The 20,519-nt window shown below is 41.4% G+C and overlaps 1 protein-coding gene across 4 annotated transcripts in view; it reads right to left on the reverse strand.

Annotated features, from left to right (window-relative positions):
- Positions 1-20,519, reverse strand: part of ZNF521 (zinc finger protein 521) — a 305,371-nt gene that overhangs the window by 284,160 nt on the left and 692 nt on the right. For 3 of the 4 annotated variants that reach the window (XM_070452763.1, XM_070452762.1, XM_070452764.1), the window contains exon 2: positions 19,929-19,969. The exons of the other annotated variant lie outside the window; for it this stretch is intronic. In XM_070452763.1, the coding sequence (XP_070308864.1) occupies positions 19,929-19,968 (40 nt within the window). In that variant the 5' untranslated portion in view covers position 19,969. The remainder of the gene's footprint in view (positions 1-19,928; positions 19,970-20,519) is intronic. 4 annotated transcript variants of the gene reach the window in all.

The following is a 20,519-nucleotide window of genomic DNA, read 5'->3' on the forward strand; positions in this document are numbered from 1 at the left end:
TAATACTTTCTGATATTTCTCCCAACTGTTCTTAAGACTTCAAGCTATTTTCTATAATGCCAATCCAATTGTAACAGTATTTCTTAATTGGACACTTAAAGTTAACTATCTCAACAATTACAGAAGCACGCTAGCTTAGGGAGAAAGTTTTGTTTTGAACAAGAAACATTAGTTTGCTGCAAGACTCACCTCTAAATTTTGAGATGATAAATTCCAATCTCATTCACAAAAATCAATTCAATATTACCACTCCTTTCTCTTTATTAGTGACTTTGCTTTCGCTTTTGTTTTAATTGAGGAAGTTCCTCTTCTTAATTGCAATGATATATTTGAAAGACAGGGAAAATCAGTTTTGCCTAAAGGTTGTGAGTTGAACACAACATTTGAGGCATTATTATCCCACTAAATGGAATCATATCACCGAGGAACATGAAACATCTTGCTTATTTTTCTTTTCCTTTTTCTCCTTCCGAAGGGCCAACTCGTTCTCAAACAAACTGGGGATCAAACTGTCATTAAAATATAGAGTGGAAAATGATTTTAAAACAATATTTTAAAGATTTTTTTTCTTTCCTTTCAAGCTGGCACACAAGCAAGTGGACAGCCCACATTTCTAAGAAATGATCCCATTCAGGAAGATAAGAAAGCAGTTTCTAAATAACTTCTTTGGTAACTTAATGGCTCAGCAACAAAGAAGGAAAGAGAAAGACTCTATAAAATAAGGTACATGTTTGTACAATGAAAGATAAGATCAAAAAGTGAGGCTGTGACTTATGGCTTATGAGCTATTACAAAATACAAGAAAATTTATATGCAATTGGAAAAAAAGAAATTCATTTTGTTCCCCTTGAGTTGGGTTAATAAATTTAAAAATATAGGCAAACCTAAATGTCTAAGTTTCCTTCAGCCTGATAAACAAAATAAGAAAAGCCACATAACCAAAAATAAACTATAAAAATAGATCATTATTGATTAAGTACCATTTCTGAAACACTTTCCTTAAGGAATCTGAAACAAAGGAAATAAATGAGCATCCTTTTTAAAAACTTTTTAACTGCACTTTTTATTTCCTAGAACACAACTAGTTACATTTCCCTATGAGTTTAATCAATGTTTTTCTTTAGTTCTAATGCAATCTCTCTAAAAAGCAGATTTTAATAATGTACCTTTTCTTACAGAATGACAACCTTGCCAAATGTGCATTCCATCTGCATGGATCTGCAGACAAGTAATAAAGACACCAGTGTCATTAGCATAATCAATACACAATTTACAGAGCTACCCAGATAGAACTGAAAGTGAACGTGTATGCCATTATCTTAGTAACTATAAATTAATAGTCGCTTGTGGAAATACATTCCCACTTACATTGTTTCAATCCTGATTTGTCAAGAAATAAATATATATACATATATAGAGATATGTTTCAAATGATGATTTATCATCAGACAATCCCCAAATATGCATAAAGTAAAATCAACTAAATCAATCAAACGTAGGGCAGAATGGCTGATAAATATCGATAGTTTATCATTTTTTTACCATATGCTTTAATAAGCAGAATATATACACACACATATATATATAATATATTAATAGATAGATTTCACTGGAAAAGGAACATGCTCTCAGATGATGAGTCAGGAGATCGCACCCTATTTTCTTAAAAGAATAATAAGGACACTAATCACTAATCTTGTCAGTTCTACTACTTACTGCTTGCAATTTTGAAAGTTTATATTTAACCAACATTTTAAAAAAATACATGCCATCTCTAAAACATCGTCTCTAAGACATCAGAACTGGCATCATTTCTTCAGGGATGGTGAAGGGTCATGCCCAGTTCCCTCCACAGATGGCATCAGTGTCCCACCAGCTCGCGGCACAGCGCACCCCCGACACGTGTGTCCATCTTGTCATAAAAACAAAGACAATTTGCATGAAAAAGTGGCATATTTCAAACAGGAGAACACAGACACTGTGTCAGGATGGTAACCTGCCAGTGGGAAATACGAATTTCTTTTTCCTCTAGCTTCTCCGCACAGTGGATTGAAAACAGCTAATGTGACACTGGGGCTTCCCTGGGCTCAGTGGTAAAGAACCCGCCTGCCAATGCAGGAGACAAGAGTTCCATCCCTGGGTCGGGAAGATCCCCTGGAGGAGGAAATGGCAACCCACTCCAGTGTTCTTGCCTAGAGAATTCCATGGACAGAGGAGCCTGGCAGGCTACAGTCCAAGGGGTTGCAGAGTCAGACACAACATAGCAACTAAATAACAACATCCAGCAGGACATTACAGGAAGCGATTCAGCCCAAAGTCAGAGGCACTGTTCTAACTGCGCAGGCACTGCCATCACTCACTTTCTCCTGTCACTCAGCCTGGGGGAGGGCTCCACCTTCGCCTTTGAGGGACAGCATCCAGAAGAACGCCTTTGAAAGGCCACTGAACCTCTGCAAGGGGGTATTTCTGCTGAGATTTCACCAGCAATGGCAAAACACTCCTGGATCCCTCACTCGAGCACCCCATGCCCACCTCCTCAAAAATATCTCCCAGATCAGCTTTCTGAGGCATATGATTTTTTTTTTTATCAGAAGCTAAAGCCTTGAAACGGCTGAGAGACTGAACAACAACAAAGCCTTTAATCACACAATTAGGGATTTGTCAGGTATCCACTGCTCTCAATTCTCTCCCAGGTGTAACTGACTAATATCATATCTTTCTTTTCTTGTAGGAGTAACTTGTAGGGGGTGGGGGTGAAATAGTAGAAGGAACTGAAATCAAAATGCTTAAAGCACAAAAGAACACCAAAGGGGGACTGTGGTGGCCAATGTTAGTTGCTCAGTCACGTCCAACTCCTTGTGACCCCATGGACTGTAGCCCACCAGGCTCCTCAATCCATGGAATTCTCCAGGCAAGAATACTGGAGTGGGTAGCAATTTCCTTCTTCAGGGGATCTTCCTGACCCAGGGATCGAACCCGCATCCCCTGTGTATACTGCACTGCAGGCAGATTCTTCACCATCTGAGCCACCGGGGAAGCCCAGAAGAGGCTTAGAGGTTTCACAACATGCAGAATTCAAACACAGGTCATCAGGCACGGCAGCCCTCAGATCAACTCACAGGGACACACGGTGGTGCGGAGACGACACAAGTCTGAGACCTCGACAGCTAACACTAGACTAAGGAAGGCGACTCTCAGCACAGGGGGGCCCGGACTCTGGTTTCTGTTAAGCAGCTGAGAAGGATGGGGAAAGTCACTTTAGCATCCACAGTCTAGAATGTGTACAGCCATGAGAGGCATTCCTAGAATCAGAAGTCAAGAGACTGAGACTCTTTCCTGTTCTGTCACAAAGCCCTGGTGTCACTGGGACGAGGCACAGAGGCTCCTCTGGTCTTGGAGACGTCGGGGAAAATCCAGCATCCTTGCCCTCCTTGGACCACTGCATCTTCCAGGCTCTAACCTCTTCTCTAACAAGACCTCCAGCCCCAGACAGTGCCGACCTGTCAGAAAACTGAACAGCCACCCCAGCCCTTTCCAAAGGGTCTTCTAGAATATCTATTTTAAATTATCTTGAAGTGGAATTTCTTTCATCACTTACTATCATTTAAGGATATTCTACTCATTAAAAGTGGCCTCGCACAATCCTCTTGACTCTCTCCACCCCGATTTTCAATTACTATTTCTTTCACTTCATTTAGCACTAAGGTTGAAGGAAAAAAAGTATAAATGGATATTTGAAAGTCGTCTGATCAGATGTATTAAGGTTTCTGGCTCTGTCTGTACAGAAAGACAACTTTATGACAGTTTTCATTTAGTTAAAATAAAAAGACATGGTCGTGTCTACACAGAGTATCAGACAAATGAGTGCTGAGGTCAACCGGCGGGCAAAGCACAGACTGGGTTTCTAAGCCCAAAGAAACAGTTGAAGAAGCCCAGCAATCTGGGAGTGGGAACTGGGTGATTTCACGAACTGGGCACAGAGAGGATTGGCGACTCAATGAGCAAGGGAAGGCAAGGGGAAATAAAAAAGAAAGCAAACTGAACCATTAGGACTTACTGCAGCAAAGAATGGCGAAGAAATGAGGAGGAAAGAAAACTCAGACAATCGGCTCCCAAATAAGGTTTCACATAAAATTAAAGCAGCAGCTAGACACAGCCAGACACAGACTGATAGGTAACATCCAGACAGCAGACACATTCCGTCTTCACATCCTCTACTCACTCCGCTCCTAGACAATACAGCTGAAGCCCAGAAGAAGATGCTTCTAGATCAATTTACTGATGGCTACGGTGATACAGAAAATCATCCCCTTGTTCAACTAATTCCTTTGCAAACCCAAGCCCAGATTTACCTTTTTAATTTAAGGATTATTAATAAATCTACTATGATTAAACCTTCATAACGATATGTGAATTATTTGTCTCTAGCTCCTCTCCCAAGAACAATTAGCCTACCTTTGCAAATGAGCATTTAGCATCGGCCCTTTCGCAAAGAACCACAAAGACAAAGGCCTGGCGTACTGAGAAGATGGCAGAGGCTCTAAAATTAATTAGCTCCACTTTATGTTTCCATTATCTTTTAATTGGAATTTCTGCAGGAATTTTTCCTTCAGAACTCTCTCTACACTGGCAGAGAAAAGTGGAGCTTGGAATCGAGAGCTGCTTTGGCCAACAGGAAAGGATGGGTCATGCAGGACGGAATCCGGCAAAGACATCCGCAAGGGAACCACCCAAGTCAGGTCTCTGAAAACTGTGTCCAGCAGACAGGTGTCCGGAAAGCCACAGAAAAGACATGTACCCAGAGGATGAAGGGTTTCCCCCCAAAGCAAGAAGACCTTTGAGGATGAGAGTAAGCAACGTGGAGTAGGGATTTCTTATCTGACAGAGACTATTCTAAGAGCTTATAGGGATGAACTGAATTCTCACAGCCACCCTATGAATTAGGGTAATACCCTCACTTGGGGCTCCCCGGGTAGCTCAGTGGTAAAGAATCTGCCTGCAGTGCAGGAGATGTGGGTTTGACCCCTGGGTCGGGAAGATTCCTGGAGGAGAGCTTGACAACCCACTCCAGGATTCTTGCCTTGAAAATCCCATGGACAGAGGAAGCTGGCAGAACCATGAAGTTGCAAAGAGTCGAACACGTTTAAAGCGACTGAGCATGCGCACACAATCCCTCACTCACAGACGCAGAAACTGTAGTTCCTTGTTATTTCATAATTTGCACAGGGTAAACAAGATTGAAATTTCAACTCAGGAAGTCTGACTTAACACTCATGCTTTTAACCACCATACTTTATTGACCCATTATTAAATGTTTGCTAAGCATCTATTTTATTTCCAAAAATATGCTCAGGTGCTGGATCCAGAAGGGTGAAGAGGGGCAGACAAGCTCTGAAGCCAATGTAATGAGAAGATGAAACTAAATAAATGATCAGGAAAAAGAAAAATCCTTTCTATGTCACACACAATCTCTATGAGTTACAAGGAAAAGCCTGACAAAACTGAAAATTAAAATATTTAAATTTCTCAATGGCAAAAGAAAAAAAAATTACCCACCCACAAAGTCAAAGGCAAACTAGGGGAATTATTTGCAGCATGTATATCAGAAAAAAGGACTAATTTTCTTATTAAATATGAGCTGCTTTTTCAAACAAAATGATAAAAAGGGCAAAGGAAATAAAAAGGCAATTCACAGAAAAATAAATACAAATGGTATATAAACATATGAAAAAAATGCTTATAATTATAGAAATGTTAATTAAAACGTCAGTGAAATACCAGTTTATTTCACAAGCCACATCAGTAAAGATAAAGTATTTAAACATAGGCATTCTCTAATCCTGCTGCTAACAGCAGTGTGAACTGGGGTTACCTCTGTGGAGGGCATATTTGCAATATCTATCAAAATGTTAAATGTGTGTTCTCTCTATCCAGCAATTCCATTTTTAGGAATTTACACCATGTACATAATCACACATGTTAGCAAGGATGGGTGTATGCTCATTGAAGCAACACTTGTAAATAGTAAAGTAAACAAATAAATTCAGTTCAGTCACCTAGTTGTATCTGACTTTTTGCAACCCCATGGACTGCAGCACACCAGGCTTCCTGTCCATCACCAACTCCTGGAGCTTGCTCAAACTCATGTCCATTGAGTCAGTGATGCCATCCAACCAATTTATCCTCTGTCGTCCCCTTCTCCTCCCGCCTTCAATCTTTAAATGACAGAACACCGTACAATGGACAGAGTTGTTAGAACACAGGTGCTAAGTGTTCATATGGAGGAATTTTTAGGAAGTACACTTACGGAGGACAACACAGAGTACCCCCTTTGATTTGGGAATAAAAGGTATCCAAGGTACCCACATAAATGCACTGCCATCTAAGAACAGTTCACTTCCCTGCCAAAGGTCACTATCATCAAAATCCTCCTCCTCTCTAAATAACGGTGGGACAGATATTTCAAGAAGTCTTAGTGAGTTGCATTAAGGAGCAACACATCACCAATATCTCTGGCTTTTCAAAAGTTCACTTTCTGCCACTTGGATTTTACGAAAGAGCTACATAGGTACCTGCTTTCTCCTATGGAAAGAAATCCAAAGAGGATTTTTGATTTTAGAAAAGGTGCAATGCAAAAATAGCATCCAGCACATTTGTCTTGCAGCGAGTCCAGCTGTTATAAAGGCAGTGCACACTCCCAGAGCAAGAGTGGCAGTAGCACACTCCGTTCCCAGGAACTACACTGGGCATCTCTGCATCAGGCCGCCAGAGCTTTGAACTGTGTCTGTGAGCATCTGTGCTTTATCTCGATTTATTTTGTGCATCTGTTAGCAAGATGTGTCCTAAGGTAATTGCTTCTTCGCTATACACCAGTCCCTATACAAAAGGTTTCATAGGAATGCGATATTTCCAGACAGCTTGGGGGTGGGGGACTCTATTAGCCTGTCCAGGGTATAGAGGCCTCTCACTATGACCTGGCTTGGAGAATTATGTGGATGGCGATAAGGGTTGGATATCCACAGATTCAAACATCCTCTCGCAGACTGTCTATTGGGACTTCATGAATAATAATACCATCGTGAATAGAGACAACAGAACTGTCAAAAAAATGTGAGCTGAAAGTGAAAAAAAAAAAAAACAACTGTTGGTAGGTAGATTACTGGTTTTTATCATCTTTCTACAGTTTTTCTATGTAATTTTTCAATCACAGAATATACTCATGAATTGTTGATGCATTGTCATATTCTAATATTTACCAAGTGCCTTGATGTGGAAATTGTGCTAAGAATTTGCAAAGATCATAAGCAGAAATATATTACATGATTCGTATATATCGAGGTGAAAAGGAGAAAAGAATTTTAAATTGTCTAATGACGCCAAATGAAAGAGTTTATCCCATAAAGAAGGCTGAGTGTTGAAGAACTGATGCTTTTGAATTGTGGTGCTGGAGAAGACTCTTGAGAGTCCTTTGGACAGCAAGAAGATCAAACCAGTCATTCCTAAAGGAAATCAACCCTGAATATTCACTAGAAGGACTGATGCCAAAGCTGAAGCTCTAATACTTTAGCCACCTGATGTGAAGAGCCGATTCACTGGAAAAGACACTGATGCTGGGAAAGACTGAAGGCAAAAGGAGAAGGGGGCGGCAGAGGATGAAATGGTTGTATGGCATCACCGACTCAATGGACATGAGTCTGAGGAAACTCCAGGAAAAAGTGAAGGACAGGGAACCTTGCGTGTTGCAGTCCATGAGGTCACAGAGAGTCAAACACAACTTGGTGGCTGAATAACAACATCCCATATTTAGACAGCATTATAAGAATTACAAGAAATCCAGATATTTGGAAGAATAAATAGATCTAAGTGATGAAAAACTCAATGAATGGAGTTAGGGTAGTTTACATAGAGTGGAAAAACCAGCTCATGTACAAAGGATGACCAGAACTTGTATACAAGCCAGTCATGTGCAAATAATATAACAGATACCATTTGTATGAATTGCAAGTATACTGTTGCAAAACTAAGTATAGTTTGGAGTTACACAACCTTAAGAGGGACACATGGGCTCCGAAAGTAAAGAATCTGCCTGTAATGAAGGTGACCTGGTTTCGATCCCTGGGTTGGAAAGATCCTCGGGAGAAGGGAATGGCTACTCTCTAGTACCCTTGCCTGGAGAATTCCATGGACAGAGGAGCCTGGTGGGCTACAGTTCATAGGGTTGCAAAGTTACTCAATCGGACACAGTTAAGTAATTAAATTCTATTCTAAGAGGGACACAGAGTCATCTAAACACGTCTTCGTAGACTGTTAGCTCTGTGAAAACCACGAACAACTGGGTCTGACTTGTTCCTCCTGACTGTATCCTTAGCACCTGAGACATAACTGGTGCTCAATAAGAGTTCCCGTAGAATTATGAGTTTGCATTTAAAAACACATTAAACCTCAGATTTGGTTTGAAAGTGCTTCCTTCAGGATCCGTTCCTGACCTCACTCATATCTTTCTGAAACGTTTGCGTAATACCCAGGGCTTTCCCTTCACCTAATTATAAATTACTAGTATCTGTTGAATCGTGCATTTAACGTGTTCCCATTGCTTGACTGTGACTTCACAAGAACACAGACCTCGTCTGTCTCCTTCACAGCATCCCCAACTCCTAGCACTCTAGGACTGCAAAAATGATGAATGTGCAGTAAGTATTTGTTGATTAAACACATGAGCGCATGAACGCCTTTGTAAGTTTGTTTGCTTACTATCTAGTTTTAGGATATGGGGATTCAAAGAGAATAAAACACTGAACGCTGCTCTCAAAGCGCTTATCAACAAACCAGAAAACCAAGTTAGTGTCACAGTTTCTACAGTATATGAGCTATGGAAGAGATAATAAAGAGAAGAGGCATTTTAACTCCAGCAGGTCAGAAAAAGCCCCACAGAAGATGTGAGATGAATCTTAAGAAATGAAAACAATATGCAAACCCTTATCATGGTTCAAAACGAACCTGAGAATCCGCAATCTAAGCCTAGAGGAATGAAGCTAGGAAAAGCATTAAAGGTTTGGGAAATGTTGCTTTATGAAAATGGTACTTGTATTTGGGCAAGGGGATGGACATGAATTGAAGACGAGGAGCCAGTTTAAGTCAAACTAAATTAAAATGCTATCTTTAAAGCAACACACTTTGACCTTGTACAGCCACAGATTCACAGCTATTCCCACTGCAAAAATCCATGTGAGATCCAGGCAAATATAGAGTTGGTCACTCACTCACATGTACACACAAATTCTAGACCAAAGAAGCTGCCACTCTTAGGGCTGCTCCAAGTGAGATATGACAAACCCCTAGTGGGGTGAATTGGTCACTGGCCCAAGGTTCTTCTCTAGAACCTGCAAACTGCTCTATGGAAATTGCAGAATTTGAACTGAGTTTGAACCGAGGCAGCTTCCTTATGAAGGCCCTGAGAATGGTTTCGTGTGTAACATGTGTGTCTTTCTGTGATAGCTCCTTAAATAGAGAGTCTGGACAAGAAATCACAGTGAGAAGTTAAGACCATCTAACCTCTGCTGTTTGATTTTTTTTCCATCAGCTACAACTCAATCAAGTTCACAATTTTAAAAGCATGCCTGTCCCATTAATATGAATTATTGATCAACTTGCAAGAATTACAATTTCTTAATATGAGAATTCTATGATGTTAGAGAGAGAAAGGAACTCAGAAGTCATCAACACATTTCCTTGGTTAAAGAAATAATAAATGATTTTGGTTCCATGGACATTTACTGAGCACTTAGTACAAGTCCGGCACCTGACTGACCTCCTCCTGGTCTGAGGGACCCAGAGGCAAAGACAGAGCTGGGAAGCCGTCCCAAGGTGGGCCAGCCCATTGCACTCATTTTGGATTTCAAAATATGCAAATCAGCAAATATAAAAAACATTTAACAGGAGCTATAAAATGGTGTTATTATCTTGTAATGGTTTTATTTTGAAGATTAAAAATTTGGTATAATGATGCAATACTTACATAAATGACCTATGTGATTTTGGAGGAGGCAAAAGGGATTTCCTATGAATTGTCTTTTTCTCCGGTCAGTTACACTCCCCCATCACCACTGATTGTGCACTCACATCTATGAACATGAAGACCATCAAGACATCCACTATCATTATCCCTAAATTGTCGTATGCTTAAGATCTATGACTCTGTAAAAGTTTATTTCAAGGCATTCACCTATTTCCCTGGGGAAAAATAATTAAACAAGCATTGTGGTCATTTCAATACCAACTTGTTTCATTCTTTAGTGTTCTATTCCTGAATATTTAATGGAATGAATTCCTCTTGACTTATTTCACCTCAATTTTGTAGAGGAGGGACTCCTAACTGAGGCTTTGTTTCACTGTTTTTGAATAATACACACATTCTCCAAGAGCCTCCAGTTACTTCAAGAATGCCATAAATTCTCTAAAAAATTTACAAAATTGCCTTCAGTATCTCACCATTAACTTTTAGAAACATTATCTAGATTATTATTAGAAACAATGTTATTAGAAACAATTATCTAGATCTTGTAGAAGGGCTAAAAGATTTTGAAAAATCCAAAAAGAGTTGGAAACAAATATTCTATATATTATGTCTAGTGGCTTCAATTCAAGTGAGTATATCTAACTCTTAATCATAAGAGAAAACAAAGCTCACTTTTCTCAAAAAGTATAACTCGCCAAACTTTTAGTGCCAAAAATGTTTTTGAAGATCATTTAATCTAACTTTTTAAACTGACCCAACTTGCTAAAGAGTGAATACCATACCTGCTAAAGAGTATATACCAGACACACATATCTCCCACCACCTGCATGGTTGCCTTCTCCTAAATTAAAAAGCAATGGAAAGTATTTAAAACCTCATCCAATTTTCTAGACTATAATGCTTCATAAAAGCCAAGTTTATGTCTAGTTCACAACTGAATATTTGGAACTAGCACTGTGCACGGACAAATAAGCACTAGGAAAAAAACAAAAAAGAACTTGTTGAATCATTAAATGATCCCCTTTGGTCTGCAGAGAAGAAATCTGAACCTAGAGAACAGAGGGTAAGTGACTTGCCAAAAAGTGCAGACAGCAAATACGAGCTCACCCTCTGCACCCTTTCCACAGCACAGCCATCTCCTTACAAGTACACTGATATCCAAGGCACAGTACTTATGACCATAACGAATTGTTTGTTTTTATTCTCAATTCTTTCCAGGAATTAATATGCATTCCCTTGAGTCCACAGTTTTTCTTCACTCCTGCCTAATGTCCGCAAAAAAGTGCATCTAACTTTTCCTTTTGCACACTGACAGCCCCAAACCAGCCTCCACATGGCAATTTCAGACTCCATACATCAGTTAATGAACAAAACCTTCACTCAAACTCATGATGGCATCACCTTCCCAACCCATAGCTCTCTCTCAGCTTCACTGATACTTGATAGGTACAGTGATGTTTGAGAATACTTCATTGCCTTTTTTTAATGTATAAAAAATAAGAAAAGACTACATTGTGAATACTACTGAGAGAAAGGGTATGCCTAATAAACTTCTAACAATTGAGATACACTAAATCAATAGAAGTGCTGAAAGCAATTACTATTTAGTCATATTCACACAGGCTTCCCAGGTGGCGCAGCGGCAAAGAATCTGCCTGCCAATGTCAGATACAGGAGGCTCAGGTTTGACCCCTGGGTTGAGAAGATCCCTTGGAGTGCAACCCACTTCAGTATCCTTGCCTGGAAAATTCCATGGACAGAGGAGTCTGGCAGGTACAGTCCATGGGGTTGCAAAGAATCAGACACAACTGAGAGTGCGCGCATGCACGCGCGCACACACACACACACACACACACACACACGCTCACACATGTACTAGACCTGATCTGGTTCTATTGTGAAAGAATAGTATTAAGGAACATGTCGGAAATGCTAGAATTTGTTTCTAAAAGTCAATAATTGTTTAAAAAGTTGTAATTTTTTAGAGTCCTGGTCACAGCACCCTCTATAGTACTGCAATTTATCATTCAACTTATGGACCCTTCAGCTCTTCATGGGTTTTCACAATTGTACTCTATATGAATATACAGGGCTGTCTGTACTTGAGAATGAGAACACTTATCGCCTTCATTCTAGTCAGGTAAATAACCTTCCATCATAATGCACTGATGGGACAAGAAATTGGGGAAAAGCCAATCTTGAGAAAGAGAGGAGAAATAACTTCAGTGAAATAATGAATTTCAATGGTACACTGATTTTAATTCCTAAAAAGAAACTCTATTCTTTACAATGATGCCAATTTTTATTAGGCCAAATCCAATTCAATCCATTTTTTCCCTTAAAAAGTGATTAACACATATGAATTTGCGGACCAAACTGTATTTTAAATAGAACATCAGAATATGTTTGTGTGTGTGTATATTTCCTATTGAGTTGTGATAACTGAAACCTTCTGATTTCACATATATAAAAACGTTGTTGAAAGCGAAATACCAAAACATAACTCCTGCAAAATTAGGAAAATGAATATTCTGAATGTCCATCACTGGACCATATTCAGCGGGAGACAGCTATGCTTTTGCATGAAGAGTATATGTTTTCCAAACCAAATCACCTTTGTTTGAAAGCAAGACTTTAAATGCTCAACACGTGTTCAACACATCATACAACTGACAAATTCACATATATATTTTTCTTTTCAGAATTTTTCAAAGCATTTACTATCCCATAAAATTAAAATATATGGTGTCCAACAATAATAATTTTTAAAGGTATGCATTTACCCTTTGTTTCTTTCAGTCTTCCAAGAAAGCGGAATTTCTAGACAATCATATGTGAGTCTGGATTTTTTTTTTAAATGAGCAAATTATAAACCTCTGCAATCAGGCATTGAGAGTAGAAGTGCCAACTGTAGTGTGTGCTGCCATTACAATGATACCCCCAAGATCAGCTCAGTGCCTGTAGCTGTGGCAGGGTCCCCAGACAGCCGGATGACTGCTGCTTGATCATTATCCCCGCTAAAACTGAAGCTACTGAAGTTTTAAAGAATTCGTATCTTACTGAATTTCTTTCATCTCTAATAATTACTAAACTGGCATAATTACTTATACTAGAGGTGGAGTGTGATGCATGCTAAAAGCCCAAGCTGCCTAAAATTAAAGTTAAAAAAAAAAAAAAGCCACGACTCTACTTAGTTTTCAAAGATTTATCTTGTGTCAGGCTTTTATGCCAAGAGTTGCATAATTATTTAAACCATTTAAAAGCTTTCCTTACACTATTTGATTAATACTATAACAGAGCTATTTAAATTTACTAATGTTAACTTTAATGTTTAAGTTTTAATTGCTTTGTAATAACATTGTTGCAGAGTGTATTTTAAATCAGACAAGTACACTTTCATTATAGCAAACAAGGTATATGCAATCCCAGCTAGTGTACCATGTAATCCCCAAACAAAAAACAGGAACGTATTTCAGATTTAATTGAAACTGGATTAGAAACTTGCGTGCATTCCCCCCTCCCCACCCCCACCCCCTCATAGAACTAACTTTAACCTTTGACAGCACAACGGGAGTCAATGGAGAAAAAAATTAAATACATCTGGGAATATACTTAGCCAGAATATCAGCCTTTGTATCAAAATCTCATTCAAGAGCATTCTACAACATATTATTTAATGACAACATTTACATTTTAAACAATCCATAAGGCTTCTAAAATATGTTTCAAGTGTTGCAAGTCTCAAAATCATTTTCTCTAAAAAATAACTAAAAGTTCAACATGTTATCCATTAAATCCGGCCATAAGGAATGTATTCTATGGCAAGAGAATTAGTGACATTAAACCAGCAATGTGAATTCTGTCAGATGAATGAATAAAGCACAGTAATAGGAAAACCAGATATTTCATAAAATTCTTGATTGATCTTGGTAGAATTGCTTTTTTCTACTATCAAATCCTCTTTCTCCTGATTGTCTGCTTTTACATCAAAATGAAAACTCAAGCAAGTATTTTGATGTTTCGATGTGTGTCAACAAGTATCTCACTAGAATTTACCTGATAAGCCAATTCTCAAAAACAGATTTCCTCTAAAAATAAAAGGGAGCAAAAATGTTCCTATAAAATGAAAAGAAATACCCTACAAATATGCTATAAGACTTGCAATGACCCAAACAAGCAAGCAGAAAGAACTAAGTATCATTACTGGAAGCAAAAAGTTGAAAAATTCTGTCATCGCTATTAGGCATCACTGCTGTCAATAACTACAATGGATTTTAAGGGATATGGAAATACTCTGGCAAAACAAAAAAGAAGAATTATTAACAGCTTGTTTTATAAAAAGCTGCTAATCTCGAATCCCTTTGTAATTTCACTTTTACATGTATGCTTTTATGTTCCCTATCCTATGTTTTGCCCTTTTCGAACTGGATGAATAAAAGCCAACAATCCACTCACGCATCAAACAGATGTTTTTGTTTTTAAGGCCAAGCGGAATCTTATGAATTTTTGTCCCCTCCCTTTAAGAAGATGCTGCCAGAACTGCTGAAATTGTGAAACTAGCATTTTGGAAAACACTCAGTGGACCATCAGTTCTGCAAGTTTGACTAGCACTCATGGGATGCGTGCCAACAGTAATTGCTGTTTTTGTTTATGTCGGATTGTCTACTGATTGGACTATAATCAATTTAACGACTTCAACATCTAGTCAGTATAATTTGGAGGTGGAAGAGGGAAGGAACAGTGCCTGCTTGATAAATGCAGAAAAGTCCAACTGCAACTGTTGGAAAAGGGTACAAGCACTCAGCTTCTGAAGAGTTTCCAATAACCAGGCTTTTTAGCATCCACATTCAAAAGTAAACGCATATGTGGCTATGTGCTGCAGAATTAGTAATTTGCCCTCACAATTATGAAAAAGAACATATATATATATATAATCTTTCCTAAATATTAAAAAAACTTACCTTAGGTTAAATCTAGTTATTAAAAAAGGGAGTCATGCTTCATTTGTTTAAAAATAGTTCTGAGCAAAAATCTATATTGCAGACTTTAATTAAAAGTCTTTTTTTTCTTACTATGGCGTCATTTCCAAAACCCAAACTGAATCTCTAGTGATAAAGATTTTTTTAGAAAACAGAACAGACAATGTATAAGAGAATCACATTCTTTTGTTTTTTTTAGTTATACTTCACCTGTCTACCTGTAAGAAAATGTATTTTTGACTGTGAAAAAAAAAATGTGTTTAAATAAGGACTGGAGAGTTTAATGTTTCTATTAAATTTAGGAGCTAGTACAAGCTCCCTGCAGTGGCTCTTTTAACACCTACAATTTTGAGAGCTTTTCCACCAGAGAATACAGCCTAATAGACAGGTTTTCTGACTTCCAAAAGGTTATGGATTTAAAACCCATCGCCTTTTCTTTCAAATTCTATAGTTTACATTTCTTCTTTAAATTGCGGAGCTGACTTTCTGCCACCTCATTAGATTTCTAAATAAATTACTTCTCCTTGTAAGAAAAAAAGAGCCACTTTATAAGTACAAAAGAAGGTAAATGGGAAAAAGGAAAAAGGTCAATTCTAAGTGTGATAACTTCGAAATGTGCCAAGTTACAAAGGGTTAGCTACTGTGAGAGCCAAGTTAAACAAGGCATTTTGGGGCTGTCTTTCTGCCTGGTTCCCACCATTTCTCTCTAGAGACCCCTGGTATGGGTTTATGAACACCTGAGGGTCCAGATATCCTAATTGTGTTTTGTGTTTAACTTGGCCATTTAAATGTCTAAGTGCTCCCCTCTCTCCGGTCCGGCTTCATAACTTGGCTCTTACTGAATATCTCACACCTTGATGAAGTAGACCACTTTTTCCTTCTCACAAGTGCTTTTTTGGAGTAAATTTCCAAAAAAACAATGTTTTTAGCAGGTAAAAGGCTCGAAAAACTTCCATCAGAGAAGCACCACAAGAAACAGAATAGAGAGCCATCAAGGAAAAATAGAAATAGGTCACAACTGACCAATTTGATGCCACTGATTTGCTATCTCAGAAAACAAGCTGACAGCAGAATTATTTTCAGGCAGGTAATCTACTCCCATCTCATATCTCTCAGGAATGGAGATAAATATCCAACTAATACAAATGGGGTAGAGGGTAACTCATTTCATTGCCTGACCATCCACGCCTCTACATACTGGCTTTGAGACTCTGTGTCATTAGAAAGGGTTATTCTGAAGATTCGTAGCATAAGGACAGAATAAGTTTCTTGACTTTGTGTCTGGACTGAGAGAATTGTGATGCCAGGGCTTTAAGAGGCAGAAGGGACGAAAGAGATCCATGTTTCAAAATACAGTTTGCAGTTTTCACAAATAGAAAAATGAATCTTTTTGGTGTACAACAGTTTTAATGCACTTTGGAGGAGGTAGGGAGACCCAGCAGGGTAAGCTCCACTGCAGCCAGAAACCTGGTACCCTCTCCCAGGAGGTGGGTTATTAGGACAATGACACAAAAGTTTGCTGCAAATAAAAAAAACCATGTATAATTTTAAAGGAAACATAATCATTCTTTCAAAATACTAAATTTCTGAGAATATACAAAAGGAATTCAACTATTTATAGAATTTTTGGTAGTATTAATAGTATTTGGTAGAATTATTTTTAAGCATTTGGTTGAAAACAAAAACTTTCAACTTGACTGTCATTTTTTTTAATGTTGGTACCTGCCTTATGTAAACTACTCCCTTGAGATAGTGGTTTCAAATTGTGATATCAGAAGTGACAGACATATCAGGAATATCTTTTAAACCTTGTTTGTTAAAGAAATAGTATGGATGGAGACAAGTTGGAGACTGAATGCAAAAGTTCATGTTTTATTTAGAAGGGTACATTGCATTTTCATGGTTTCCACTGTCTCCTTCAAATTGGTACAATCTGCAAGATTTTGAAACACTGTCACTCGGCTAACAAAATCACCATTTGTATCTCTTAGTTGCAAAACTACTAATCAGTTCTTCATAAAAGAAACTTAAAATCAAAGCTGTCTTTCTATGCCTGCTGACAGTAAAGTGTAGCTCATTGCTTATTATTATGCCAGAATATTTGTCATAATAATACCTCCCTGGCTTTTCTATGATCCAAGTGTGACCTTCCCGACAATCTAACGGACAGAACACTGCTCAAATACATTTTGAAAACATGGAGACCCTTCCTGGAAGACACAGGGAAAGGAAAATAGTGAAGAAAAGGCCAGGTATTTAACAGGAGCCACTAGACAGCCATTCTAGTGCTCCAAACTCGATACTAATATCACAATGGCTCATCTGGCATTGCTCATCTCAATATGTGTTTTTCCAGGTAAATGCATACCCTGAAGAAAAACAAACCCACTCTTCAGTGAGGATTGTACTATTTTTATGCCTGTCTTCAGCTTCTCACCCCAAAGCTCAGCCAGCCCACCTGAGGCCATTCCCTCTTCTGGGAGCCTCCCAAGCAGCTGACAGAGGAGAACACCACTGTGTTCCGTGCCCACACAGAAAATGGAAGCTAAATCTTTGTTTTTAATGTAAATATTTTATTTAGAACTTGGCAGTTGAAACACAGATGCTGCTTCTTCATGGAGAAGATACCGGGAATATTTTTGCGATATGACATTTCAACAAAAGAATCAAATGCCCTCTAACTCATTTTCCCTTACATTTTTCTTTCCTTTTGCTTATTAACTTAAGGACTGCACAGGTCTCGGTCCCAGTTATTTTGCAATTCGACTTGTCAAAGACTGCCTTGCGAATACCGCCAACTGACAGCTTCACTGACCGCCCATAAAATCCTCCGTGCAGGAGAATAAATCTTCTTTAGGAAGCCCGGGGAACGCATGCACCACAATCAACAGAACTTTCACCCGGAATTCACTCCAAAGGCAGGCGAGCCGACCGCCCAGAAACTGCAGATGAGCAAAACTACCGATCGTGCAAACTTCAATAAACTTTAAAAAACATAATAAAAAATAAAAAGCCTCCCGTCCCCATCGCTGAGGTTTCTGAAGCCTCCAGCAGCCCTTAAACCCAGGCTGACATCAAACTCTCCTCTCAAACTCGGAAAGTTCTTTCCAAGTGACGAGGAAGAGGTTCGTCCCCGGTACTTGGCTCAGAGTGACTCCGAAGGAAGCTGAGCGTCTCCCAGCAAGTTCCCCCAACGCGAAGCGTCGTCCGCCGTTACCCTGACACCCGCGCACGCCCCGGGCGTTTGTTTTTTCACCCTCCATGCCTGCATCTTTCAGGCCCTCGGTCCAGGTTTTCCCAGAAAATGTGTGGCCCACGTGAGTGGAAATGACCACAAAAACTGTGTGAAGACAAACGTCAGGGATTCTGCTCGTTTTCAAACTCAAACTTCTCTGCTTCAAGAAAAAAAAAAGAGAAAGCCTTCCGATCTGCGAGGCCCTCCCCCACCCCGGCCCTTCCCCGGAGAAGAAAGGGCTTTGTGTGTGCGATGAGGGCTCCGTTCGTCGAGTTCATAAATACACACCGGCGGGGGCCGGGGGCGCGTGGGGCACGCGGCTCTGCCCACCCCTCCGCCACCAGCGGCCGAGTTGGGGAGCCCCGGGCGGCAGAAACAAGGCTGACTTGGGCGCCGGGGGCCCGGGCCGCCGAGGAGGAAGAAGATGCTGCGCCGCCGCCGGGGACCCGAGGGCGGGGCCGGACCGCGCGGACCTCGGCGGGACCCCTCGGGCCCCGGCGGGCGCACAAGCCGCCCTTTGTCCTCCGCCTCTGGGGTCGCGGGGCCCTCGGTCGCCGACAGCCGTCGCCGCCCCCCCGTGCGCTCGGCCCGTTTCCACGCCCGGCCTGCCCGCACCTCCTCCGGTCCTCGCGCTCCGCCGCGCGCCCTCCCCACCCTCCGGCCTCGGAGCGCCCCGTCTCCCGGTTTCCAGCGGCCGGCCGCCCCCGGTTTCCCGGGAAGGAGGCTCGGGAAGGTAGAGAAGGAGGGGGAGGGGGCCGCCACGTGACTCTCCTCGCCACATTCCAGCACAGCCACCAGATCGATAACTTCTGTGTCCCCCGCCCCCAACCACGCCGCTGCAGCCACCGGGTGCGCCCCCCACCCACCCAAACCCGCCCCCTCCACGCGCAACCCGCAAACTTCCCTCTCTACCGGGGACCACGGAGTGCTGGACCCCATCACGCCGAGCAAAAGACCGAAGGGGTCAGCCGGACGAGCAGGGGCCAGGGGTGGTCAACTTTCTCTGAACGGCCGACAAGGGTGCTCTGGGGCTGGAGCGGGGGCCGGGCCCCGCGCGCCCGCGGGCCGGCTCCCCGCGATTGTTTACACGGGCTGCGCGCCTAGGCGAACCCGAGCGGGACGCGGGCGGGGAGGTGGCAGCGGCGGCTGTGTCCTGGCCCTGGCGCGGCCGGGACCCCGGGCCACGTTTGTAGTGAGCAGAAGCTGCTCACCCCCTCTCCGGGAAGACTTTTTTTTTTCTCTCTCTCTCTTCTTCCAAAGAAAGGAAAAAAGAAGCACCGCACGGTTTTGCATATTTATTCTTCGCGAAAACACACAACAGAAACTTTTTTCCTGCATCCCAGATGTAGACTCAAGACAGAGGATCTTTTTTTTTTTCCTCCCTCTCCGGATGATCTTTTCTTTCTCTCCTGGTTTTTTTTTTTTTTTGGTTATCTTTTTCTTGCCCACTTTGTACCGCCATCCCGTTTGGGGATCCTCCTCCCGTCTTCCCGTCTCCCCCCACCCCACAACCCCGATCCATCACCCTCACTCCACCTGGGGGCTAAACAGGGGAGGGGAGCGCGCGCGTCCCCGCACTCACTCACACTCACGCGCGCACACGCCTCGCGGCCACGCAGTCCTAGCTCCGCTACCCACAGTGACACCCGCGGCTGGGGGAGGAAAGCGGGGCGGGGAGGGGTGGGGGGGTCCTCCTTACCTTTGAGGGATCTCGGTTTCGCTTGCTTGCGGCGAGACATCCTAAAAGCAAACAGCTGAAGTTGTTTCAATTCAGCCCTGTAAGAAACTACACTTCCTCGTGGCCGCGCGCCCCTCGCGCCGCGGCGCCTCGCGCCCTCGGCTCGGCCTCCCTCGCGCCCTCGCTCCGCGCTCCGCTCCTTGCTCCGGTCCTGCTCGCGCTCGCGCGCGGGGCTCGCGGCTGCCCGGGCTCCGCGCTCTGCACGGCGGCGGCGACGGCTGCACCAAACTTTCCCAGCCTTCGACCCCCACCCCCAACCTCAAAAAAAAAGGGGGGGGGGGGGGGAGAAAGAAAGAAAAAAGAAAAAAAACAGCTAAAAAAAAAAATACAGGACAACGTTTGAAGAGCCGTCAGATAAACTAAAGAGAAAAAAATCCGTTACTATTTCCACCTCAATCAAAATTCACATACTTCATTCCAAGAGGAAAAAAAAACTAATAAAAAGAAAAGCATTTTTTTTTAAATCGCTCTTCCTTCTCGGCAAAATCCTCCCCTCCCCCCGGAAAAAAACAAACAAATAACACCGGTTTGTTTACAAAGCGAGTCGTGCTC

The sequence above is a fragment of the Odocoileus virginianus genome, chromosome 22, assembly GCF_023699985.2.
Source record: "Odocoileus virginianus isolate 20LAN1187 ecotype Illinois chromosome 22, Ovbor_1.2, whole genome shotgun sequence".
NCBI classification, from domain to species: Eukaryota; Metazoa; Chordata; class Mammalia; order Artiodactyla; family Cervidae; genus Odocoileus; species Odocoileus virginianus.